The sequence below is a fragment of the Balaenoptera musculus genome, chromosome X, assembly GCF_009873245.2.
Source record: "Balaenoptera musculus isolate JJ_BM4_2016_0621 chromosome X, mBalMus1.pri.v3, whole genome shotgun sequence".
NCBI classification, from domain to species: Eukaryota; Metazoa; Chordata; class Mammalia; order Artiodactyla; family Balaenopteridae; genus Balaenoptera; species Balaenoptera musculus.
The window spans coordinates 62,485,956-62,511,961 of record NC_045806.1 but is presented as its reverse complement, the minus strand read 5'-3'; the positions used below and the strand labels follow the sequence as shown (position 1 = coordinate 62,511,961).

The following is a 26,006-nucleotide window of genomic DNA, read 5'->3' as shown; positions in this document are numbered from 1 at the left end:
TTCGTAAATATGTGTCTTTTTTATGAATGGATTTTTTCAGTTAGCATAATGTTTTCAATGTTTATCCAGGGCTGTAGCTTGTTTCAGTACTTTATTCCTTTTTAAAAAATATTTTATTGAAGTATAGTTGATTTACAATGTTGTGTTAATTTCTGCTATATAGCAAACTGATTCAGTTATACATATTTATATTCTTTTTCATATTATTTTCCATTATGGTTTATCACAGGATATTGAATATAGTTCCCTGTGGAACTTGAATATAGTTCAAGTAGGACCTTGTTGTTTATCCATCCTATATATAATAGTTTGCGTCTACTAATTGCAAACTCCCAGTCCTTCCCTCCTTCACCCCTTCACTCCCCCTTGGCAGCCACAAATCTGTTCTCTACGTCTGTGAGTCTGTTTCTGTTTCATAGATATGTTCATTTGTGTCCTATTCTAGATTCCACATATAAGGGATATCATATGGTATTTGTCTTTCTCTTTCTGACTTACTTCGCTTAGTATGGTAAAATCTAGGTCCATCCAAGTTGCTGCAAATGGCATTATTTCACTTTTTTGATGACTGAGTAATATTCCATTGTGTGTGTATATGTATGTATGTATATGTGTGTGTGTGTATGTACACACACACACCACATCTTTATCCATTCATCTGTAGATGGACATTTTAGGTTGTTTCCATGTCTTGGCTATGGTAAATAGTGCTGCTAGGAACATAGGGGTGCATGTATCTTTTCGAGTTATAGTTTTGTCTGGATATATGCCCAGGAGTGGAATTGCTGGATCATATGGTAACTCTAATTTTAGTTTTTTGAGGACACTCCATACTGTCTTCCATAGTGGCTGCACCAATTTACATTCCCACCAACAGTGTAAGAGGGTTCCCTTTTCTGCACACCCTCTCCAGCATTTATTATTTGTGGACTTTTTAATGATGGCCATTCTGAATGGTGTGAGGTGGTACCTCATTGTAGTTTTGATTTGCATTTCTCTAATAATTAGCGATGATGAGCATCTTTTCATATGCTTTTTGGCCATCTGTATGTCTTCTTTGGAAAAATGTCTATTTAGATCTTCTGCCCATATTTTTGATTGGGATTTTTTGTTGTTGTTATTGCGCTGCATGAGCTATTTGTATATTTTGGAGTTTAATTCCTTGTCGGTCGCATTGTTTGCAAATATTTTCTCTCATTCTGTGGGTTATCTTCTTTTGTTTGTGGTTTCCTTCACTATGCAAAAGCTTTTAGGTTTAATTAGATCCCATTTGTTTATTTTGGTTTTATTTTCATTATTCTAGGAGATGGATCTGAAAAGATATTGCTACAAGTTATGTCGAAGAGTGTTCTGCCTATGTTTTTCTCTAAGAGTTTTATAGTATCTGATCTTACATTTAGGTCTTTAATCCATTTTGAGTTTATTTTTGTGTATGGTGTTATAGAATGTTGTAATTTCATTCTTTTACATGTAACTGTCCGGTTTTCCCAGCACCACTTATTGAAGAGATTGTCTTTTCTCCATTGTATATTTTTGCCTCCTTTGTTGTAGATTAATTGACCATAGGTGTATGGGTTTATTTCTGGGCTTTGTATCCTGTTCAAATGATTAATATTTCTGTTTGTGTGCCAGTACCATACTGTTTTGATTACTCTAGCTTTGTAGTATAGTCTGAAGTCAAGGAGCCTGATTGCTCCAGCTTTGTTTTTCTTTCTCAGGATTGCTTTGCCTATTCAGGGTCTTTTGTGTCTCCATACAAGTTAAAAATTTTTTTTGTTCTAGTTCTGTGAAAAATGACATTGGTAATTTGATAGGGATTGACTTGAATCTGTAGATTGCCTTGGGTAGTACAGTCATTTTGACAATATTGATTCTTCCAATCCAAGAACATGGTATATCTTTCCATCTGTTTTTGTCATTTTTGATTTCTTTTATCAGTGTCTCTTGTGATTTGATGACACTCTTTAGTGTTGTGTTTGGATTGCTTTTTCTTTTTTGTGTGTGTATCTATTGTAGATTTTTGGTTTGCAGTTGCCATGAGGTTTTGATATAGCAGTCCATATATATACAAGATTGTTTTAAGTTGTTGGTCTCTTAATTTCCAGAGCATTTCCAATATCCTGCATTTGTACTCTTCTCATGGTTGCTGATTTTGACATCATATTTGTGTGTGGTTGACTTCCTACCTTCACTGTATGTTTGCCTTTACCAGTGAGCTTTTCCATTCATAATTTTCTTGTTTCTAGTTGTGGCCTTTTCTGCCTAGAGAATTTCCTTTAGCATTTGTTATAAGGGTGGGTTTTGTTGTATTGAATTCTCTTAGCTTTTGCTTGTCTGTAAAGCTTTTGATTTCTCTGTTGAATCTGAATGAGAGCCTTGCTGGGTAAAGTATTCTTGGTTGTAGGTTTTACCCTTTCATTACTTTAAATATATCATGCCACCCCCTTCTGGCCTGCAGAGTTACTGCTGAAAAATCAGCTGATAACATTATGGGGATTCCCTTGTATGTTTTTTGTTGCTTTTCCCTTGTTGCCTTTAATATTTTCTCTTTGTCTTTAATTTTTGTCAATTTGATTAATATGTGTTTCGGCATGTTCCTCCTTGGGTTTATCCTGTGTTGGACTCTCTGCACTTCCTGGACTTGAGTGTTTCCTTTCCCACGTTAGGGGAATTTTCAGCTCTTATCTCTTCACATATTTTCTCAGGCCCTTTCTCTCTCTTCTCCTTGTGGGCCCCCTATAATTTGAAACTTGGTGCATTTAATGTTTTCCCTGAGGTCTCTGAGACTGTCCTCCTTTTCACTCTTTTTTCTTCATTTTGTTCTGTAGCAGTGATTTACAGGAATCTGTCTTCCAGCTTACTTATTCATTCTTCTGCCTTATTCATTCTGCTAATTTTTTTAAAAATTATTTATTTATTTATTTTTGGCTGCGTTGGGTCTTCGTTGCTGCACACGGGCTTTCTCTAGTTGCGGTGAGCGGGGGCTACTCTTTGTTGCGGTGCTTGGCCTTCTCATTGCAGTGGCTTCTCTCATTGCGGAGCATGGACTCTAGGTGTGTGGGCTTCAGTAGTTGCAGCGCGTGGGCTCAGTAGCTGTGGCTTGCAGGCTCTAGAGTGCAGGCTCAGTAGTTGTGGCGCATGGGCTTAGTTGCTCCGCGGCATGTGGGATCTTCCCAGACCAGGGCTTGAACGCATGTCCCCTGCATTGGCAGGCGGATTCTTAACCACTGCGCCACCAGGGAAGTCCTTATTCTGCTATTGATTACTTCTAGTGTATTTTTCATTTCAGTTATTGTGTTGTTCATCTCTGTTTGCTCATTCTTTAAATCTAGCTTTTTGTTAAACTTATTTCTTGTGTCTTCTCAATCTGTGCTTCCATTCTTTTTCTGAGATCTTGGATCATCCTTACTATCATTAACTCTGAATTCTTTTTCAGGCAGATTGCCTATCTCCACTTCACTTAGTTGTTCTTCTGGGGTTTTATCTTGTTCCTTCGTCTGGAACTTGTTTCTCTGCCATCTCATTTTGTCGATCTGTGTTTGTGTTCTCTGTTCCCCAGACTGCAGGATTGTAGTTTGTCTTGCTTCTGGTGTCTGCCCTTTGGTGGGTGAGGTTGATCCAGGGACTTGTGCAGGCTTCCTGTTGGAAGGGACTGGTGCCTGCCCACTGGTGGGTGGAGCTGGGTCTTGTCCCTCTGATGGGCAGGGCCATGTCAAGGGGTGTGTTTAGAGTCGGCTGTGGGCTCAGGGGGACTTTAGGCAGCCTATCTGCTGATGGGTGGGGCTGTGTTCCCACTCTGTTGTTTGTTTGGCCTGAGGCGTCCTAGCACTGGAGCCTGCAGGCTGTTGGGTGGGGCCAGGTCTTGTTGCCAAAATGGAGACCTCTGGGAGAGCTCTCGCTGATGAATATTCCTTGGGGCCTCCGCCACCAGTGTCCTTGCCTCCCACAGTGAGCCATAGCTGACCCCCACCTCCCCAGGCGACCCTCCAAGACCCACAGGTTCATCTGATCCAGTCTCCTATGGAGTCACTGCTTTGCCCTGTGGCCCAGTGCACATGAAACCTTGTGTGCGCCCTCCAGGAGTGAAGTCTCTGTTTCCCCCAGTCCTGTGGAGCTCCTGCACTCATGCCCCGCCGGCCTTCAAAGCCAGATGCTCTGGGGTCTTCTCCTACTGATGTCAGATCCCCAGGCTGGTGAGCTTGATGTGGAGCTCAGAAGTCTCACTCCTGTGGGAGAACCTCTGTGATATATTTATTTTCCTGTTTGCCGGTCCCCCTCCCAGCCAGTACAGGATTTGATTGTATGGCAAAAGCACCCCTCCTCCTGTCTCAATTGTGGCTTCTTTGTCTTTGGATGTAGAACATCTTTTTTGGTAGTTTCCAGTTTTTCTTGTTGATGGTTGTTCAGCAGTTAGCTGTGATTTTGATGTTTCTGTGAGAGGAGGTGAGCTCAAGTCCTTCTACTCCGCCATCTTGTCTCTTCCCTCATACCTAAATCCTAGAGTACATTTCTAAAAGTGACATTGTTGGGTTAAAGTTTTGCAATTTTAGGACTTTTCATATGTATTTTCACACTGTCTTATAGAAGTGAATTTTTTCTTCCCCCAGCAGAATATGTAAATAGCCATTTCCTCACTCTTTCAACAATAAAACAATGAGCAGTCTATTAACTAGAACGTATATCTTAGGGGAACTACAATCCATTTTGAGTTAATTTTTCTATATGGTGTAAGATAGGGGTCCAGATTCATCCTTTCAAATGTAGATACCCAGTTGTGTGAGCACCATTTGTGAAAAGACTGTTTTCCGTATTGCATTGTCTTGACCTCCTTGTGGAAAATCAATTGGCCATAAACATAAAGTTTTATTTCTGGACTCTCATTTCTCTTCCATTGATCTGCATGTCTATCCTTTATGCCAGGAACATACTGTCTTGATTAATGTAACTTTGTATACCAATTCCTAAGCGCAAAAATACATTTCTCACCACAAATTGTTGTTACTGTTTTTGTTTTAATTTGTGTGAGCTGATATGAAGAAAATCATATCTAAGTTTTGTAATCTGTTTTTTTTTAATTTAAAGAGATGGTGAATATTTTTCATGTGTATATTGGCCATTTATATTTCTAAAGGCCCTCCTTCCATCTTATTACTCATATGCTAAACCTCCCCCTTGAATAACTTAAAATGTCGATTGGATTTCTGTTTGATTTTTTTTTAATCTTTATTTTTTTGATCACTGGATTTCAAATTAAGGGTTCTCCTTTTTGAACCTAGTGAAGGTTTTTTTGACTCTTTGTTTTTTCCTTTATCTTTTTTAGGAATGTACACACAGGTAAAGCAGTTCTAAAATAGTTCATAATTTACTTAAGGAAATTCATCGTGAAGTATTTTATTTTGCATTTTAAATATTCTTTAGGTCTGCAAAGAAAGCAGAGTTGGAAGAAAATCAGCGAAGTTATAAACAGAAAAAGAAAAGGCGACGCATTAAGGTTCAAGAAGATTCTTCCAGTGAAAACAAGGTAGTAAATAATGAGATTTACTGTGTGCGCTTGGAATTATAACTGGTACAGTAGACCATAGTAAATATGTTATTACATCTTCTGCATTCCATTCATTAGTTAAATTCTACTCATTTATTTACATTTTAAATTTTGTGGAAGAATTGACTTACTGAATGTATAAATATGCAGAAGTATTAACTTTGATATATTATCAATTTTTTTCTTTTCCTTAACTGAATCTAATGGAAGTTTTAAGCTGTTCTAATTCATTATTTACATTCTTAGGGCTATAGAATTGATGTGAAGTATTCTGTCTGAAGACATAAAACATAATGACTCATATGTGATTAAATTTCTTTTACCAGTGAAGTCAGTCAATTTAAGTTTCTTGTACAATATATAAGCAGAATTATTTAGAGTACAAGTTCTCTGTAATGTTTTGTCAATCCTATTCTCTTTTGGGGGGAGTTCATTTTTTTAATGAACCTTTTAACCATTTCTAACGTGCAATTCAGTGGCCTTAATTACATTTATAATTGGGAACTCTGTACCCCTTAAACGGTAACTCTGATTCCCACCTATCTGCAGCCCCTCGTAACATCTAATTCTAATTTCTGTGTCTATGAATTTGCCTGTTTTAGGTATCTCATACAAATGGAATCACACAGTATTTGTCCTTTTGTGTCTGGCTTCTTTCATTGACATAATGTTTTCACGGTTTATCCATGTTGTAGCATGTGTCAGAATTTCCTTTCTTTTTAAGGCTGGATAGTATTCCATTGTATGTATATATCACTTTGTGTTTATCCATGCATCTGTTGATGGATGTTTGGGTTGTTTCTACCTTTGGCTATTTTGAATAATGCTGCTGTGAACGCGGGCGAGTCCCTGCTTTTAATTCTTTTAGTTATAATCTGAGAAGTGGAATTGCTGGATCATATGGTAATTCTGTGTTTAACTTTTTGAGGAACTGTCACACTGTTTTCCCAATGCACCAACCTTCCAGTTTTTCTACATCCTCACCAACACTTTTTATTTTCTGTTTTTTTTTTAATAGCCATCCTAATGGGTGTGAGTTAGTATCTCATTTGTGGTTTTGATTTAAATTTCCCTAATAACAAGTGATGTTGAATATCTTTTTATGTGCTTATTGGACATTTCTATGTCTCCTTTGGAGAAATGTCTGTTCAGTCCTTTGCCTCCTTTTTAGGGTTGTTTTTTAATACTCTTCTATATTACAAAGTATAATTCTGAAGCTTTTCAGTACGTTTTCTTCCACCTTTTCTTGGTATGTTAATTGGAATATCAAGTGGACAAATTAGAAAACTTTATAGTATTAACCTTTGATCATTTAAATTCCATAGAGTAATTCTGAAGAAGATGATAAAGAAGAAGATGAAGAAGAAGAAGAAGAAGAAGATGAAAATGATGATTCCAAGTCTCCTGGAAAAGGCAGAAAGAAAATTCGAAAGATTCTTAAAGATGATAAACTAAGAACAGAAACACAAAATGCTCTTAAGGAAGAGGAAGAGAGACGAAAGCGTATTGCTGAGCGGGAGCGTGAGCGAGAGAAATTGAGAGAGGTAAACCAATTTTTATTTATGATTTTTTTAAATATATGACCTTCATAGATTCATAGATATACTTCAGTATTTCAAGAATAGGATGTTGTAATCAACCACAGATTTTTAGTTATAGTTACTTTTTCCTATTAGCAATATTTTATGCAACTTATAAATCTTCATTAGGTTATATGAATTAGGTACAGGAAAGAGTTGAGATTCTTGATCACCAGAGTGATTGTGTTTTATTTGGAGTAGAAAAATGTTAAGAGGTTATTGCTTAAATCCATAAAGCATTTCAATTTTTTGAATAAACTTTTTCTTGTAAAAAATTTTAAGCACAGGTACAGGCAGAAGGAATAGTGTTATAAACCTTCATGTATCCATTACCCAGCTCCAACAATTACTAACACGTGGCCAGTTTTGTTTAATCTATTCTTTTGCCTTCAGATTATTTTGGAGAAGTCTCGGAAATCATATCATTTTGTTTATATGTAGTTCAGAATATATTGTTGAAAGATAAGGACTTTTTAAACATTACCACAGTGCTATTATTACACTTAAACTTTAACAATAATTCCATAATATCATCAAATATCCAGTTAAAATTCAAAATTCTTTCATTTTCCTCACAAACATAATAGTGGTTTTGAAAATAGTTGGTGTGAATTAGGATCCTAAGAAAGTCTCACTACATATTGTGTTGCATTTGGATACTTATGTTTATGTTTATCCTTAAGCTAATACCACACTGTCTTGATTACTGTAACCTTATAGTAAGTCTTGAAATCAGATACTGTAACTTCTACAACTTTGTTCTACTTTTTTATTTATTAAAAATTTAATTAATTAATTTATTTATGGCTGCGTTGGGTCTTCATTGCTGCGCACAGGCTTTCTCTAGTTGCGGTGAGCGGGGGCTACTCTTCATTGCAGTGCGCGGGCTTATTGTGGTGGCTTCTCTTGTTGCGGAGCAGGGGCTCTAGGCGCGTGGGCTTCAGTAGTTGTGGCACATGAGCTCAGTAGTCGTGGCTCGCGGGCTCTAGAGCACAGGCTCAGTAGTTGTGGCACATGGGCTTAGTTGCTCCGCAGCATGTGGGATCTCCCCGGACCAGGGCGCGAATCCGTGTCCCCTGCCTTGGCAGGCGGATTCTTAACCACTGCTCCACCAGGGAAAACCCTGTTCTACTTTTTTAGAGTTGTTTTGGCTCTACTCAATTATTTGCATATTGTTTAGTATCCTCTTGTCAATTTTTAACAAGAATCTTCCTGGAACTTTTATTGGGATTGTGTTGGATATTTAGATTAGTGACATCTTAACAGTATTTTGTTTACTGTTACATAAATATAGTATATTTCTCCATTTATTTAGTGCTCCTTTTATTTCTCTTAGCAATGTTTTATGCTTTTCATTGTACAAACCTAGCACATATTTTGCTAAATTTATCCCTAAGTACTTTATATTTTCTGATGTCATGGTAAATGAAATTTCAAGTGATTTAAAGACCTTGTGTTCTGTGACCTTGCCAAATTCTCTTACGAGTTCTAGTAGCTTTTTTTGTAGATTCCTGAGGATTTTCTACATATTCAGTCATGTTGTCTATACACAGAAACCATTTTATTAATTTCTTTCAAATTTTTTGTTCATTTCTGTTTTTAAATTATAAAAGGATAGTTAATTTTTTCAAATGCTTTTCTTTTTATAAGTTTCTTTCTTTCTTTTTGGCTACGTTGGGTCTTCGTTGCTGCACGCAGGCTTTCTCTAGTTGCGGCAAGCGGGGGCTACTCTTTGTTGCGGTGCACGGGCTTCTCATTGCGGTGGCTTCTCTTGTTGCGGAGCATGGGGTCTAGGGCACGCGGGCTTAGTAGTTGTGGCTCACGGGCTCTAGAGTGCAGGCTCAGTAATTGTGGCCCATGGGCTTAGTTGCTCCGCAGCATGTGGGATCTTCCCAGACCAGGGCTTAACCCGTGTCCCCTGCATTGGCAGGCAGATTCATAACCACTGTGCCACCAGGGAAGCTGTCAAATGCTTTTTAATGTATCTGGTGATCTAGAAAATTAGTCTTGCGTTGCCAGAATAAGCCTTGCTTGGTCATGGCATATTACTCTTTTTATATATTGTTGTGTTTCTTTTGCTATATTGTTTCAACAGGAGTTTTACCTCACTGTTAAGGAGACATGTTGGTTTGTAAATTTCTTTTCTTGTAATATCTTTCTGGTTTTGCTATCACAGTAATACTGTTCTCATGTAAAATGAGTAGGGAAGTGCTCTATCTCCTCTGTCTTCTTAAAAGAATGTTTGTAAGATAGATATTATTTCATTCTTAAATGTTTGATAGAATTCTCCAGTGAAGCTATTGGTCTGATGTTTTCTGAGTTTTTAGAAAATTTTAAACAGATTCAGTTACTTTAATAAATGTAGGGCTATTTAGACTTATCTGTTTCTCCTTAGGTCTGTTTTGGTAAATTTTATGTTTAAGGAATTTGTCCATTTCATTTATGTAGTCTAATTTATTTATTTATTTTTAATAAATTTATTTATTTATTTTTGGCTGTGTTGGGTCTTTGTTTCTGTGCGAGGGCTTTCTCTAGTTGCGGCGAGTGGGGGCCACTCTTCATCGCGGTGCTCGGGCCTCTCACTATCGTGGCCTCTCCTGTTGCGGAGCACAGGCTCCAGACGCGCAGGCTCAGTAGTTGTGGCTCATGGGCTTAGTTGCTCCGCGGCATGTGGGATCTTCCCAGACCAGGGCTCGAACCCGTGTCCCCTGCATTGGCAGGCAGATTCTTAACCACTGCACCACCAGGGAAGCCCTGTAGTCTAATTTATTGATGTAAATTTGTTCACAGTATTCCCTTATTAAGTTTTTTGTTTTTTGTAGGCGCTGTCATGATATCTCATCTTTCATTTGTGTTATTGATAATATGTCTGTTTTTTTTTCTTGATTAGTCTCTCTAGAGGTTTAGCAATTTTACTATCTTTTCAAAAACACCAGCTTTGGATTTAATTTCCTCTGTTGTTTCACCTTTTTCTAATTCATTGGTTTCCGTTCTATTTTTATGTTATCACTCTTTCTTTGGGTTTAATTTGCTTTTTTGCTAGCTACTTAAGGTGAATTTTGGATCTTGCTCCTTTTTTAATATATGCATTTAAAGGTATAAAGTTCCCCACTCTGCATACTGTTTTAAATGCTGCAGTGTATGAATTTTGATATTTTGTGTTTTCCTTTTACTCTGTTCAGATCTTTTCTATTTTTCTTATGGCCCAGAAAATGATGTATCTTTTTGAATGTTCCATGTATATATTCTGCCGTTGTGGGGTGAAATATTCTATAAATTTCAATTAGGTTATGGTGGTTTATTACATTCAGGTCCTGTATATCCTTTTTTTTTTTTAAGTTAACACTTAAAAAAAAATGTTTATTTAGGCTGCGCCAGGTCTCACTTGTGGCATGTGGGATCTTTTTTTTTTTTTTTTTTTTTTAGTTGCGGCATGTGGAGTCTTAGTTGCGGCATGTGGACTCTTAATTTGCAGAATGTGGACTTCTTAGTTTTGGTATGCAGAGTCTTAGTTGCAGCAGGCGAACTCTTAGTTGTGGCATGCATGTGGGATCTACTTCCCCGATCAGGGATCGAACCTGGGCCCCCTGCATTGAGAGTGTGGAGTCTTATCCACTGGACCACCAGGGAAGTCCCAGGTCCTGTTTATCCTTAATGATATTTTGTCTCATATTGAGAGAGCAGTGTTGAGGTCTCCAACTATAATTGTCGATTTGTCATTTTCTCATTGCATTTGTCTCAGTTTTTTGCTTATAATTTGTTGTTAGGTACATGTACATGTAGGATTGTTATGCCTTTCTTGTGAATTGACCCATTATCAATGAGTAATGTCCCCTTTTACCTCTGGTGATTTTTCACCATCTGAAATCTACTCTATGTGATGATAGTATAGTCACACCATCTTTCTTTTCAAGCATTTTACTATGAAAAGTTCCAGCGTACTGCAAGGTTTACAGAATTTCACAGTGATTTCCCATAAACTCAGGTCCTAGATTTTTCTGTTAACATTTTACTATACTTGGTTTGTTACATTCCTATTTATCTACTAATCTCTCTATCCATCATTATATTTTTTATGCATTTCAATGTTAATTGCAGACATCATTTAACTTAACCTAAATGCTTTAGCTTGCATGTCATTAGCTAGAATTCATATTTATTTAAAATTTTTCTTTTTATGTAAAATTTATTTTGAGTGAAATGTACCAATCTTAAGTGTACATTTGCTTTTGACATACCATGGAATGCACACATCTACTGTATGTATTTTTGTGGTTTTCTTCAGCTTGGCTTTTTTCCTTTTACTTAATGTTTTGAGAGTGTTCTGTCCTCCCTAGGTTGTGTCTGCTCTTAACTGTGAAACAACTTATCTGTTGAATGGATGTACCACTGTCAATCCTCCCCTCCCCAAATCTTCTTTTGAGGTACAGTTAGTTGTTCCAACATTTTCACTAAATTGGAGTATCCTGTTACATATTGGCATGACTTATTTTGTTTGCACTTCTTTGGGTTCTTTTAAAAATATTTTTACTATTTTTACTATTTTTAAGTACACAGTTCAGTGAAATACATGTTGTGTAACCATCATCACCATCCTTTTTCATCATCCTAAACAGAAACTGTGTACCCATTTAACAATAAATTCCCATTCCCCCTTCTCCCTAGTCTCTTGTAACCTCTCTTCTACTTTCTGTCTCTATGAATTTGCCTATTCTAGGTACCTCATATGAGTGGAATCATTCAGTATTTGTCCTTTTCTGTCTGTCTTAGTTCACATGGCAGAATGTTTTCAAGATTCATTCATGTTATATCAACTGTCAGAATTTAATTTCTTTTTAAGGATGAACAGTATATTCTATGCATATACAACATTTTGTTTATTCATTTATCTGTTGATGGATACTTAGGTTTCTTCCACTTTTTGGCTATTGTGAATAATGGTGCTTTGAACATGGATGTACAAATATCTCTTCAAGTTCCTGCTTTCCAGTCTTCTGGGTATATATACAGAAGTGGAATGGTGGAACATATGGTAATTCTTGATGTATTTTTTGAGGAATCACCACAGTGTTTTCCACAACAGCTGCACCATTTTATATTTCCACCAGCAATGCATACAGGTTCCAATTTCTCTACATCTTTACAATATTTCTTTTCTTTTTCTTTCTTTTCTCTTCTTTCTTCTCTGCCCCTCCCCCCCTTTTGTAATAGCCAACCTAATGGTTGTGAAGTGGTATTTCATTATGGTTTTGATTTGCATTTCCTTAATGACTAATGATGTTGATCATCTTTTCATGTGCATATTGCCCATTTGTATATTTTTGGAGAAATGTCTATTCAAATCCTTTGCACATTTTAAAATTGTGCTTTTTTTTGTTATTGTTGTAGGGGTTCTTTATATATTCTGGATATCAATCTCTTATCATATATGTAATTTGCAAATATATTCCCCCATTTTGTGGATTATCTTTAATTCTATTGATAAGTATCCTTTGCATAAAAGTTTGAAATTTTGATGAAGTCCAATTTATCAATTTTTTTCTTTCATTGCCTGTGCTTTTGATGTTTTATTTAAGACATCATTGTCAAATCCTTTGTCATGACAGTTTCTTTCTTTGCCATTTTGTATAATCCTGTTAATAATGCTGTTGAATTTGGTTTGCTAGTACTTTGTTGAGGAGTTTTGAATCTATATTAATAGAGAATCTGTAGTTTTCATATAGTTTATTTGTCTGAATTTTGAATCAAGGTAATGCTGGTCTCATTGAATGAATTAGAAAATATTCCCTCATCTTCAGTTTTCTAGAAGAGTTTGAGAAAAATTGTCATTAATTATTTTTTAAATGTTTGGTAAAATTCACCAGGGAAGCCCATCGGGCCCTAGGCTTTTTTCTTTGTTGGAAGTTTGATTACTGATTCAGTGTTCTTAACTAGTTTAGCAGTCTGTTCAGATTTTGTTTTCTTCATGAGTCTGATCTGGTGGTTTGTGTTTCTAGGAATTTTTCCATTTCATCTATGTTATCCATTTTGTTGTACAGTTGTTCATAGTATTCTTTCATAATTATTTTTATTTCTGTAAAATTGCTAGTAATGTCATCACCTTTATTTCAGATTTTAATAATTTGAATCCTCTTTTTGTTTTACTCATTCTAACTAAAGATTTGTGAATTTTATTCTTTTCAAAGAACCAACTTTTGATTTTGTTGATTTTCTCTTTTTCTAGTGTCTGTTTTATTTCTGTCTGCTCTAATCCATATTATTTCCTTCCACCTGCTAGCTTGGGTTTAGTTTGCTCCTCTTTTTCTACTTCTTTAAGGTGTAAAGTTAAGTTCTCAATTTGTGATCTTATTTCCTTTTTAATGTGTGTGTTTACCACTATACATTCTCCACTTAGCACTTCTTTTGCTGAATCCCACAGGTTTTAGTATTTTGTGTTTTCATTTTAATTTGTCTGAAGGTATTTTCTAATGTCCCTTGTGGTTTCTTATTTGACCTATTGGTTATTTAAGAGTATCTTGTTTAATTTATGCATATTTGCATTTTTCCCATTGTCCTTTTGTTATTGATTTCTAGTTTAATTCCACTGTGATTGGAGAAGATAGTTTTTTTATGATTTTATTTATTTACTTATTTTTTAAGAGGTCAGTAAAACCTTTCATTTTATTTTTTTTTTATTGAAGTATAGTTGATTTTTATGATTTTAATCTTCTAAAATTTATTAAGGCTTGTTTTGTGCCCTAACATGTGGTCTGTCCTTGAGAAGTTCCATGTGTACTTGAGAAAATTCGTACTCTGCTGTTGTTGAGCTGAGTGTTCTGTGTGTTAGGGCTAATTGGTTTACAGGGTTGTTCAAGTTCTGTGTTTCCCTGTTGATCTTTAATTGGCTTGTTCTATGCATTATTGAAAGTAGAGTGTGATGTCTCCAAACTATTATTGTAGAACAGCCTATTTCTCCTTTCAATTCTGTCAGTGTTTGCTTCATATAATGTGGGACTCTGTTTTGGGTGCAGTTATGTTTATGATTGTTATATCTTTTTGATTAATTTACTCATCTGTTAATATATATATTTTTTGCCTTTTGTAATTGTGTTTGACTTAAAGTCTATTTGTCTGATGTTTATATAGCCATCCCAGCCTTCTTAGTTGCTGTTTACATGGAATATCTTTTACCATTCTTTCACTTTCAACCTATTTGTGTCTTTTGACCTAAAGTGAGTCTTTTGTAGACAACCAATATTTGGATCATTTTTTAATCAATTTTAGCATTCTGTGCCTTTTGATTGGGGGTTTAATCCATTATATTTTAAGTAAGTACTGATGAGTAAGGATTTACTTCTTCCATTATGCTATATTTTATATGTCTTACTGCTTTTTTGCTCATCATTTCCGCCATTGCTTCCCTTTTTGTTTGTTTATTTCATTTTTTGCAGTGACTCATTTTGATTCCCATCTCATTTTCTTTTGTGTATCATATGTAGATATTTTCTTTGTGGTTAACATGGGATTACATATAACATCCTAAAGTCATAATGATGTAGTTTAAATTGAATGAACTTGACCTCAGTCATGCACATAAATCGTAGTCTTTTACAGCCCCATTCCCCCCTGTATATAATTCATGTCACAGATTTTGTTTTTATACATTTTATGCCCCAATAACATATATTTATAATTACTTTTTATGGTTTTGTCTTTTAAATCCTATAGAAAGTAAACCTGGAGTTACAAACCAAAATTACAATAATACTGGGTTTTATATTTGACTGTGTACCTTTTCCATACATCTTTAGTTCTTTATACATCTTTGAGTTACTATATAGCATTTTTTTCATTTCAACCTGAAGGCTTCCCTTTAGCATTTCTTGTAGGGTAGGTCTATTTTTAATGAACTCTCTCAGTTTAGGAATGTCTTGATTTCTCCCTCTATTTTGAAGGATACTTTTGTTTGATATAAGATTCTCAGCTGACAGTTGTTTTCTTTCAATACTTTAAAATATATTATTGCACTGCCTTTTGGCCTTCAAGTTTCTGATGAGAAATAAGCTGATAATGTTATTTATGATCCCTGTATGTGACAAGTCTCTCTTGCTACTTTCAAGATTCTCTCTTTCTTTGTACTTTGAAGTTCTGATTATAATGTGCTTAGTCTGGGTCTCTTTTAGTTTATCTCACTTCAAGTTTGTTGTGCTTCTTGGATTTGTAGATCCTGGCCTTTACTCAGATTTGGGGAGTTTTGGCCATTATTTCCTCAAATAACCTTTCTGCCCCTATTTTTCTTCTTCTTCTTGGACTCTGATAACGTATATATTGATCTGCTTGATGATGTCCTACAAGTCCCTTGGTCTCTCACTTTTCTCAATTCTTTTTTCTTTCTGCTCCTTAGCCTTGATAATTTCAGTTGGCATCTTCATGTTTGGTAATTTTCTGCCTGCTTATATCTGAATCCTTTTTGAATTTTTAATTTCACTTATTGCCTTTTTCAGTCCCAGATTTTCTGTTTGACTCCTTTTTATAATTTCTGCTTCTTTGTTGATAGTCCCATTTTGTGCCTACATTGTTTTCCTGATTTCCTTTAGATTGTCCACAGTTTCCTTTGGGTTTTTGAACATATTTTAAGACAGTTACTTTAATGTCTTTGTCTAATAAGTCCGTTGTTGGGGACTTATCAGGGATGGTTAAACGTTGTCTTATTTTGTTTTTTAGAATGGGCCATGTTTTCCTGTTTCATTGTTTGGTTTGTGGGGTTTTTTTTTTTTAATGGCTGAGTTGGGTCTTCGTTGCTGCGCGCGGGCTTTCTCTAGTTGCGGTGAGCAGGGGCCACTCCTCGCTGCGGTGCGCAGGCCTCTCACTGTGGTAGCCTCTCTTTGTTGCGGAGCACGGGCTCCAGGCGCGCGGGCCTCAGTAGTTGTGGCACGTGGGCTCAGTAGTTGTGGCTCGTGGGCTCTAGAGCGCAGGCTCAGCAGCCATGGCGCACAGGCTTAGTTGCTCCGCAGCATGTGGGAATCCTCCCGGACCAGGGCTCGAACCCGTGTCCCCTGCATTGGCAGGCAGATTCCCAACCACTGCGCCACCAGGGAAGTCTCGTGGGGTTTTTTAAATTGCAAATTGGGCATTTGGCTATTATAATGCAGTAACTCTGGAAATTAAGTTCTCTCCCTTCCCAAGGATTTGCTGTATTTTTTTTTCTTTAGTTGTCATAGTCTGATTGATATGAGACTCTCCCCATTTATTTTTGCAAAGTTTGTTTATTGTTTTGCATCATTACTGAATGCTCTTTTCCTTTCACTAATGTTCTGTTAATGTTTTGAAAGAGATTTCCTTGAATGCCTGATCTTTTCCAGTCTTTGTAGATTGGCTCTGTACTGGGGCACTCCTTCAGTACTTAACTAGACTTGCAATGAAGCTAAAGGATCACTCTGAGGTTAAAACTTAAGGTCTTCTCAGGTTTTTTCTGAGCATGTTTCTTACCTGGGCATACACTTGGTTTTAAAATTCTTCTGTCTATTTTGCTGGTTTTGAATGTCCTAAATTCCAAGAGTCTCATCCTAGCTTCGTCTCTGGGCCTTAGGTGGTCAGTTGTATGTCTCCACCTATAATGTCTTGGCCCTGACATCTGTGGGTTTATAGTTGCCTTGTAACTTTTTTTTTTTTAAGCATTTTTTTCTGTTTTCTCCCATCAGAATTTCAAGTTAGGTGAAACAATGATAAAAGTTTTATGTCATTCCTTTGGTTATCCCCAGGCAGGTTATAATAGATATACACAATAATTTGCAAATAATTTCTGCTGTGCTCCCTCTAGTTTGAGGGAGGAAACTGTCAACCAGGCTGCTGCTGCTTCAAGAATAAGACCATCACCTCACTAGGAGGTAGTGGGGTAAGGGCAAGTAAAAATACCATAAAACTTTCCTACCATTTTAAAGATGGCCTTTCTCTGGTCTCTACTGAATGCCCTGAGTTATGCATGAAGAGTATACTCTACCTTGTTTAAAATTGAATGCTTTCCAGACCTATATGATCAATGGGAACTATTTAGCTCACAACTTCTTGGTCACACTTTGTCTGACTTTGTGGAGTTTTACTCCTCATGTGCATTTTAGTATTCAGTTAAGACAGTGACTCCCATTTTGATTTCTGGAGGTCTTCTTGTATAGTCCTTTTCTCTCTGTAGTTCTCTGTAGTTTCTCTCTGTGGTTTTTCTAGCCATCTCAGCTTGACCTCTGTCTTCCCAGCTCAGCACAACTCCAGTGTTCTGCTTTGGATACCCTCGATTCTGGAATGTGCCTTCAGGCAGCAGTCAAGGGGGAATAGGGCCCTCCTTGTTGGTTTTGCTTCTCTCAGGTATCAGTGTCCTGCTGGTGCCTGTTATTCAAAGTACAAAAATGTTAGTTTCGTATATTTTGTCTACTTTCCTAATTGATTACAGCAGGAGGGTAAATTTGGTCCCTAGTACTCCATCATGCATTGTGTTCCTGAATCTCCATCAGCAGAAATGGGGCTCAGCCTTTTCAGTATGTTGCTTAAATGGTTTTGTTTTCATTTTTTCTTTTCCTTTTTCAATTCAGACATGGGATACATTTCATGTCCTTATTTATTATTCTTTGCTATAGCTTAATTTATCATTTCTCCTAAGTTCTCCCATTTCATTACTATTATTAGTTATATAAACTTTACTTAAATTGTACCTTGAGTGCATAAACACATACACTTAATCATTAATAAGTAGACAGTTTCTTTATAAATTGTCTTCTCCTCCATTCAGGATGAAGATTCACTAATCTCCCATCCTGAAGATAGTGCTTAATAGCTAAAATATCACTTATGAACATATGGTTCAAAATTCTTAAAGCCTTGTATATTAGTTTACTACTGTGCATTAAAAAATTACCACAAGCTTAGCTTAAAACAAGACAAAGTTATTATCTCACAGGTCTGTAAGTCAGGAATTTGAGAGTGGCTTAGCTGAGCGTGGTCTACTGGGTCGTCTGCTCAGTGTCTCACCAAGTTGAAATTAAGATGTTAGCCAGAGCTGCAATTTTCATCTAAGACTTTGTTGTTTTCTAGCTCACATATTGGCAGAATCCAGTTCCTTGTGATTGTAGCAGTGAGGTCCTTAGCTACTAGAGACTTCTCTCCACAGTATTGCAGTTTGCTTGCCTTGGAGACCAGAAGAGAGCATCTCTTACCCTTTGGTCTTTTAAAGGGCTTACCTTGATTAGGTCTGGCTCACCTAGGAGAATGTCCCTTTTGATTAAACCAAACCCAGCTGATTAGTGGCCCAATTATGGGAATGATATCTCATCATAGTTACAGATCTCAGTCACACTCAAGGGGATGGGATTATACCAGAGGGTGGGAATCTTGGAGACCATTTTAGGATTCTGTCTACCACACCTTGCAAATAGGACAAGACATTCAGAGAATTTTACATTTTGGCTAAAGGCTTTGCCCCAGCAATATGAAGCTGGGACACATCCAAGCTAGAACACAATAAAAATTTAGTGAATACTTAGTCTATGCCTGATACTTTGTATTCTTTGCCTTATTTAATCTCTGCAACAACCCCATGAGGGTTGTTCATAATCTTTCCTACTTTGCACATGGAGAAACTGAAGCTAAGAGAGTTTAAGTAACTTGTTGAAATGGAGCTGGGATCTAAATGGCCTGTGCTATTTATAGTCCACCACACTTTTTCCTAGTATTAATCTTGATTGGTTAATAATTTCAGTTTTATATAAGTGAAGTATCTATCCAGGTAATTTATTACAAATTTGTGACTTATTCAACATTTTTTACATGCAATAATGGTACTGTAGTTATGATTTTAAAAAGAGAGAGTGTCCTTTTAAAGAGACATTCTAAACCACAGATGAAATAACATGCTTGCTTGGGTTTGCTTCAAAATCATTTATGGAATCAAATGAGTTGGAGAACGGGTGGGAGGCTGTCAGTGAAACAGAACTGGCCAGAAGTTGATAATTTTTGAGGTTGAATAATGGGTAACAGGGCTCATTATGCTACTGTCTACTTTTGTTTATGTTTGAAAATTTCAGTAGTGAGTATCAAATAATCCATTCATTTCTAGTTACAGTTCTAAATAAGGAAAAGAATACCGGCTAATATTTTATGCTTAAGCATCACAACGTCTTCAGTTTAAAATCATGAATCTTTATTGATTGTCATGGAACCATAAACCTGTTTATACAAGCATTTCATTTATTAAAGTAGTAATGCATAGTGGTTAAGAGCATGGACTCTGGAGCCTAACCCTCTGGGTATAAATCTTAGTGTTGTGATACTTAATAGTTGTATGACCTTGTGTAAGTTATTTAACTTCTCAGTCCCTCATTTCTTTTTCATTTGTAAAATGGCAACACTTGCACCTAGCTTATACAGTTCTTGAGTATACTATGTAATGGATAGACATTGGGATAAGAAAGCAAAAAAAATATACAAATACATGTATTCATATGTATTTATATCTATTTAAGTTTTCTTTCAAATAAGAAACTTGAGGTAATTGTTTCCCTTTTGCATTTAGAGGGTATTATATGTTCTTGTCATGCTTTTGAGCCTGAGGTTCTCAAACCAGTGTTTCTGAAAGTTTTTCCCTTTCACAACACATATTTACAGTGTTTTTCAATGGGAGTCTTCTGGAATCTTGGGTGGGACAGTTCTTGTTTGGGACTGTCTTTCACATTGTAGAACATTTATATTTACCTTCCCCTCTGCCTACATTAAATACCAGTCCTAACCAGTCATTGTGATAACTGTAAGTGCCCTTGCACATTTTCACATGTCCTGTAGAAGAATAGAAAAATCCCTTTTGGGGAGCCATGTGTCTATTCAAATTTTAATGGTGGTGCCATGGATTAATTTAGAGTGCTACTTTTGTCACATCTCTACCTAACACATGTTGCAATGTTCAAGGTGAGAACCGATGAGCTAAATTAGCGACATTACCACAGTGATTCAAAGTCTTGTGGAGGTTTTTGATTTTGGAAAACATATAAACCTGTGATCTGTCCTGGTATTACTGAACCAGAATATTGGATGTATGGTATGGAAGTAGATGTGTCTGTATTTTGCAAAATTTCCCTTAGTAAGACTCATACTCCACCATTGCTTGAAAGATTTCTTTGAGCTTAACTATAATTGTCTTTCTTGTAGGTGATAGAAATTGAAGATGCTTCACCCACTAAGTGTCCAATAACAACCAAGTTGGTTTTAGATGAAGATGAAGAAACCAAAGAACCTTTAGTGCAGGTTCATAGAAATATGGTTATCAAATTGAAACCCCATCAAGTAGATGGTAAGAAACTATTAGATGATTAAAGCATTTTTAGTTAAATTTTACCAATATTTGGTGTCCCCTGTGTGCCTCACATTCTGCTAAGTACTGGAGTTACGTCTACTGGTGAGCAAAACAAATATGATCCCTGCCCTTATGGAGTGCATAAGCAAATGAAGAAGAACAAAACTGGACAGTTGCAAAGAAAATGAGTATTATGAAAGGGGAAGTGTGCACCTCACAGATGGGTATATATAGCAAGTGAATTTCACCTAATCTGCAGTGGTTGGCTAAGGGCAGCTGTGGGGTAGGGAGAGGTACACTTAGCTAAAAGCCTTCTTCAGGAAATGCTTTTTCAAGTATGTTTGTTAATAATGTTCCTACATTGGTTTTGGAAAGATACCAGATTATCCCTATCCTCTGCTTTGTCAGAGTGGAATCAGGAAGTCAGTTTTGATTGTGTATATGAATGAATTCATAAGGGAAGTTCTATAGTTCCTACTCCTTAGGTAGCAAGCCCCTTTATTGTTCAGTTTTTAATGTTGAATAAAGGGAGAAATGATGAATTATCTCCTGGATTTTTTTTTCCTGATTGACTCAATAAACCTGAAAGTATATTTGATAGGAATCTATTCTCTCTTTGGATAAAGTTTCTATTTTAGATTATTCTTATGTCTCTTTGGACTATCCCAGGGAATGGCGAAGGTCTGCTGTGATAGCTTAGAGGAGTGAAAGTTACCCTGTTGTGTGCTTGTGTTCACATTTTTTTCTAGTTAACCTTAGTGTGTGTGTGGGGGGGGTAAAACAAATCTCATTTACATTTAAGAGATTTTTATCTCTCTTTTTAAAAAATTCTATTTCTTAGAAGTTTTCGTTATGTTTTTGATGTGTTTATGATGGAAGATTTATTTTATTTTATCTTATTTTATTTTATATATTTATTTGGTTGTGCCAGGTCTTAGTCGCGGCAGGCGTGCTCCTTAGTTGCGGCTCTTTGGCTCCTTAGTTGTGGCATGCGAACTTTGATTGTGGCATGCATGTGGGATCTAGTTCCCTGACCAGGGATCGAACCCGGGCCTCCTGCATTGGGAGCTCAGAGTCTTAACCACTGTGCCACCAGGGAAGTCCCGACAGAAGATTTTTTTTTTAACTTGAGCCTTTAAATTGAGCATAACGAAGCTGTCATTTTTAGGTGTTCAGTTTATGTGGGATTGCTGCTGTGAGTCTGTAAAAAAAACAAAGAAATCTCCAGGTTCAGGATGCATTCTCGCCCACTGCATGGGCCTTGGTAAGACTTTACAGGTAAGAACATGAAGGTATTCTGTTCTTGTGCATTCATTAATTCAAGAATATGTATTCGTTTATGTTCCAGGCACAGTTGTAGGGGCTGGAGATAAAGCAATGAACAAGAATAACAAGATTTCTCACTCAAGAAGCTTATATTCTGGTGGGGGAGAGAGATTTTAATCAAATAAAATAAGAAATATTTACTTTCAGATAATAAATGTTAAGGACGAATAGAGAGGGAAAGCATCTTTTAGGAAGTGATCTTTGAGCAGAGATCCTAATGAAGTGAAGGAGTAGGGTTACAGGCATAGCCAGTAAAACTGCAAAGAGTCTGAGGTGGAAATGAAGTTCCTTTACAACACTGTTTTTTTTTTTTTTTGGCCGTGCTGCGTGGCTTTGCAGGATCTTAGTTCCCCAACCAGGGATTGAACCTGCGCCCTTGGCAGTGAAAGCGCCGAGTCCTAACCACTGGACCACCAGGGAATTCCCGACTTTTTAACAGTCTGTGATCCTTTAGTAATGAGAACATAATATATTTTTCACTATTAAAATACTACATTTCTGAATGCAGGAAGTTGCAGGAAGACTGCAGGAGTTGTAGCAGAGATGTGGAATTAGTTTATATATATAAAATTTCAAGCCATAAGACAATTACTATAGATTCAGTGAGAACACTTTACATGGAAAAATACTCGGTAACATAATTCTCTTCTAAATGGGCAGTGGTATTTTCTGAAGATCATAAGGATGTTCTCTGGGGACTAGGGACTTAGTAGCTGTTTTGGTGTGGTTACTTTTTATATTCATATTATTATTACTGATCATAGAATCATGGAGCTTTAGAGTTGGAAGGATCTTATATATCATCTAGTTGAAGTCCCTTATTATACCTATCTCTTTCCCTGTTGACCTTTGGTTGGTTGCTTTATTGTTTAAACCAAAAAACAAAAAACAAAACAAACCCCAAAAACCCAACTATTGTAAGTTTGCTCAATTTATTAACTTTTTTTGCAGATATTTAAATGAAGGTGGCAACTTAATTTGTTTTCTTGTAGGTGGTAAGCTTTCTTCATACGGTTCTTTTGTGTGACAAATTGGATTTCAGCACAGCTTTAGTGGTTTGTCCTCTTAATACTGCTTTGAATTGGATGAATGAATTTGAGAAGTGGCAAGAGGGATTAAAAGATGATGAGAAGCTTGAGGTATCATATTTAGAATGTTTTCTATTATCAGAATAACTGCATGAAATTCATATAGTAAAATAAAAAGATTTTTAATTACCAATGATGCATATTTCAGTGGGGATATTTAGTATTCATACATTCCTACCTTTAAAAATCTTTATTTCCTCACAAAAGGTCTCTGAATTAGCAACTGTGAAACGTCCTCAGGAGAGAAGCTACATGCTGCAGAGATGGCAAGAAGATGGTGGTGTTATGATCATAGGCTATGAGATGTACAGAAATCTTGCTCAAGGAAGGAATGTGAAGAGTAGGAAACTTAAAGAAATATTTAACAAAGCTTTGGTTGATCCAGGTAAGATATTAACAGGCACTGAGATAAAGAAACAAGTTGAATGAAAAATATGCTTATATTTAACAAATACTGATTGACCAACTACTAAGTAGCTGGTTTTTGTTTATCATTCAAGTTTTTGCCTTCTGTTTGTTTCTTAGTATAATTTCATTAAGATGAAATCACCCTTAATATTGCCAGATGTTCAGAATTCATTTGCTGAATATGGAAGTGTTTGAGGTTTTCAGGGGAGACCTTGTAAACAATTAAAAATTCACCAGGTACCTGTGTCACAATTGCAGATTCTTCTGACTGTCTGAGTATTAGATTATTACAAGAGCTCTCTCCATACTCTGAAAACAGTTCTTTATGTTTCTTTCCCAACTTTATGTCATTAGAAGAATTGGCTGCATTTTTTCCGTCTTTTAAATGGTCATCACAATGGAAGGTTAATATTTGCAATGCTGTCATTCCTTCTAACAGTAATCTTCATGATGCAAGATCCAAATATTTGATTCTTACTTGCAACTTGTAAAAGCAGCAAGTTGTACGATCCGCAGAACCAATTAATATTTAGTTGTTTGTATTCTATATTTTTTCCTTTTCAAACTTTATTTTGTCATATGTAATTACTTTAAGACACTGTTGAGGCTTTAGATGTTTTTTGAGAAAGTCCAATTTTTCACTGCCAAAATAATTTAGAATTATTTAATCCAAGTATTATTTAGAATCCTTGGCTTTGCCCCTTTATAATTTTACTTTTAATTTTTAATTTATTTTTTCAGCTTTATTGAGGTTTAATTGAGAAGTAAAATTGTAACATAATTAAAGTGTACAATGTGATGATTTGATATATGTATACACTGTGAAAGGATAACCCCCTTTGAGTTACACATCATTACCTCACTTAGTTTTCTTTTTCTTTTTTGGTCAGAACATTTATGCTCTACTCATTTAGCAGATTTCAGTTATACAATACATTGTTATCAGTTGCCATGTTATTACGATGTTATTTATACATTAGGTCCTTAGAGCTTATTCATCTTATCACTGAAAGTTCGTACCCTTTTGCCTCTTTTTTTAGATAATGATGTAATTAGCATGTGCCAAACTAATTGCCATTGTAAGTGTTAAGGCCTAATGATAAGTTTATCATTTTCTCATGATTAAAATAGTCGTCTAGAAGTCCTGTGGTTGTTTTGTTGTCAGAGAGCTATAAGCTAGTGAATAGCATGTTTTTCAGAAGGTTTCCTTGGAACAGTTTAAACAAGTTTCACATGCTTAATATGGTGATCATGAGGAAATGCATTAAAAAGAAATTAAAGCTCATAACATGAAGAGTAATGTTTGTTATTTCCATGTAAGTCATTTAGTGACATTTAAAAAAATTTATTTTGGAATGTTTTGTGATTTTTTTATTTACAGAAAAGTTGAAATGATAGTAAAGAACGCTCCCATTTACCTTGCACCCAAATCCCCCACTGTTCATCTTACATTGCCATGGCAGATTTGTCAAAACTAAGAAATTGGTATATTATTAACTAAACTCCAAACTGTATTTGAATTCTACCAGTTTAATATTACTGTTCACTTTCTGTTCCAGGATCTCATCCAGGGTACCACATTGCATTTAATTGTCATGTCTCCACAGTCTCCTCTGGTCTGTGACAGTTTCTTACTCTTTCTTTTATTTTCTGTTATCTTGTCAGTCTTGTGGAGTACTGTTAAAGTATCCTGTAGGATGTTCACTAGTATCTGTTGTTTTTCTTGTGATTAGACTGGGCTTATAGGTTTTTGAAATAATGTACTAGAGGTGTAGTATCCTTCTCCTCACATTAGATCAAGGGTAAATTAGATCCACATGACATCACTAGTGATGTTAATTTTCATCACTTGGTTAAGGTAGTGTTTGCCAGGTTTCTCTGCTGTAGAGTTACTGGTTTCACCTGTGTCTGTTCTTTGCCGGTCACTAAGTCTAGCCCATCCAAGTGGGGGGAGGGCAAAAATTAAGCTCCATCTCTTGTAGTGGGCAGTATCTACACTTAAATTTGGAATTTTTCTTTAAGAAAGATTTGTCCCTTCTTACCCATTTATTTAATCAGTCATTGATTTATATCAGGATAGATTAATCATCTATTATTAGTTTATGTGTTAGAACTAGCACTGTATTATTTATTTTGTTGCTCAGATTGTTCCAGTTTGTCCACTGGGAGCTCTTTCAGATTGGTTGCTGTATCCCTTTGATGTTTCATTCTTTTGATTTTTTTGAGCACTTCATTACTTTCTGGTAGTATGCTCTAGGATCATGTTAATTTGTCCTTGCCCCGGAGTCCATCATTTCAACAAGGAACCATGCGTGGTTCCTTTCACTGAAAAATGGTGTTTACGAACCAAGATCTGGGCACTGGGTGTGTTTGTTGCTACTGCAGTGTCATTGCTTCTAGGTTCACTCAGCAGACAGAACTAGGTGATAGGTCTATGAATCCAGGTATATACACAAATCTATCTGTGTGTGTGTTTATAAACATAAACTTGATGTCATAATGATATATTTGACTCTAATTCAGTATCATAGGGTTCATTTTAGTCTTTTTTTGTTATTCTGTTACTTGTCTCTTTCAACAGTGAGAATCTTGGCTTCAACCATCCACCATCCATTTACTTATTTATTCAGCCTCATCATATATGTAAAGTAGTTTTAGAATTATTAACCTATACCCTCGTGAGAAACAAATTTACCAACTAGAGTACAGTGCTTGTGTATGATTGTTTTTGTCTGTAGCTTTATAATTTC

General features: G+C 36.0%; 1 protein-coding gene across 9 annotated transcripts in view; it reads left to right on the top strand.

The window, feature by feature from the left end:
* Nucleotides 1-26,006, top strand: part of ATRX (ATRX chromatin remodeler) — a 241,231-nt gene that overhangs the window by 115,180 nt on the left and 100,045 nt on the right. For all 9 annotated transcript variants that reach the window (XM_036839559.1, XM_036839556.1, XM_036839558.1 and 6 more), the window contains 6 exons: nucleotides 5,419-5,521; nucleotides 6,868-7,086; nucleotides 20,290-20,431; nucleotides 21,603-21,712; nucleotides 22,753-22,899; nucleotides 23,056-23,233. In XM_036839559.1, coding sequence (XP_036695454.1) covers nucleotides 5,419-5,521; nucleotides 6,868-7,086; nucleotides 20,290-20,431; nucleotides 21,603-21,712; nucleotides 22,753-22,899; nucleotides 23,056-23,233 — 899 coding nt within the window. The remainder of the gene's footprint in view (nucleotides 1-5,418; nucleotides 5,522-6,867; nucleotides 7,087-20,289; nucleotides 20,432-21,602; nucleotides 21,713-22,752; nucleotides 22,900-23,055; nucleotides 23,234-26,006) is intronic.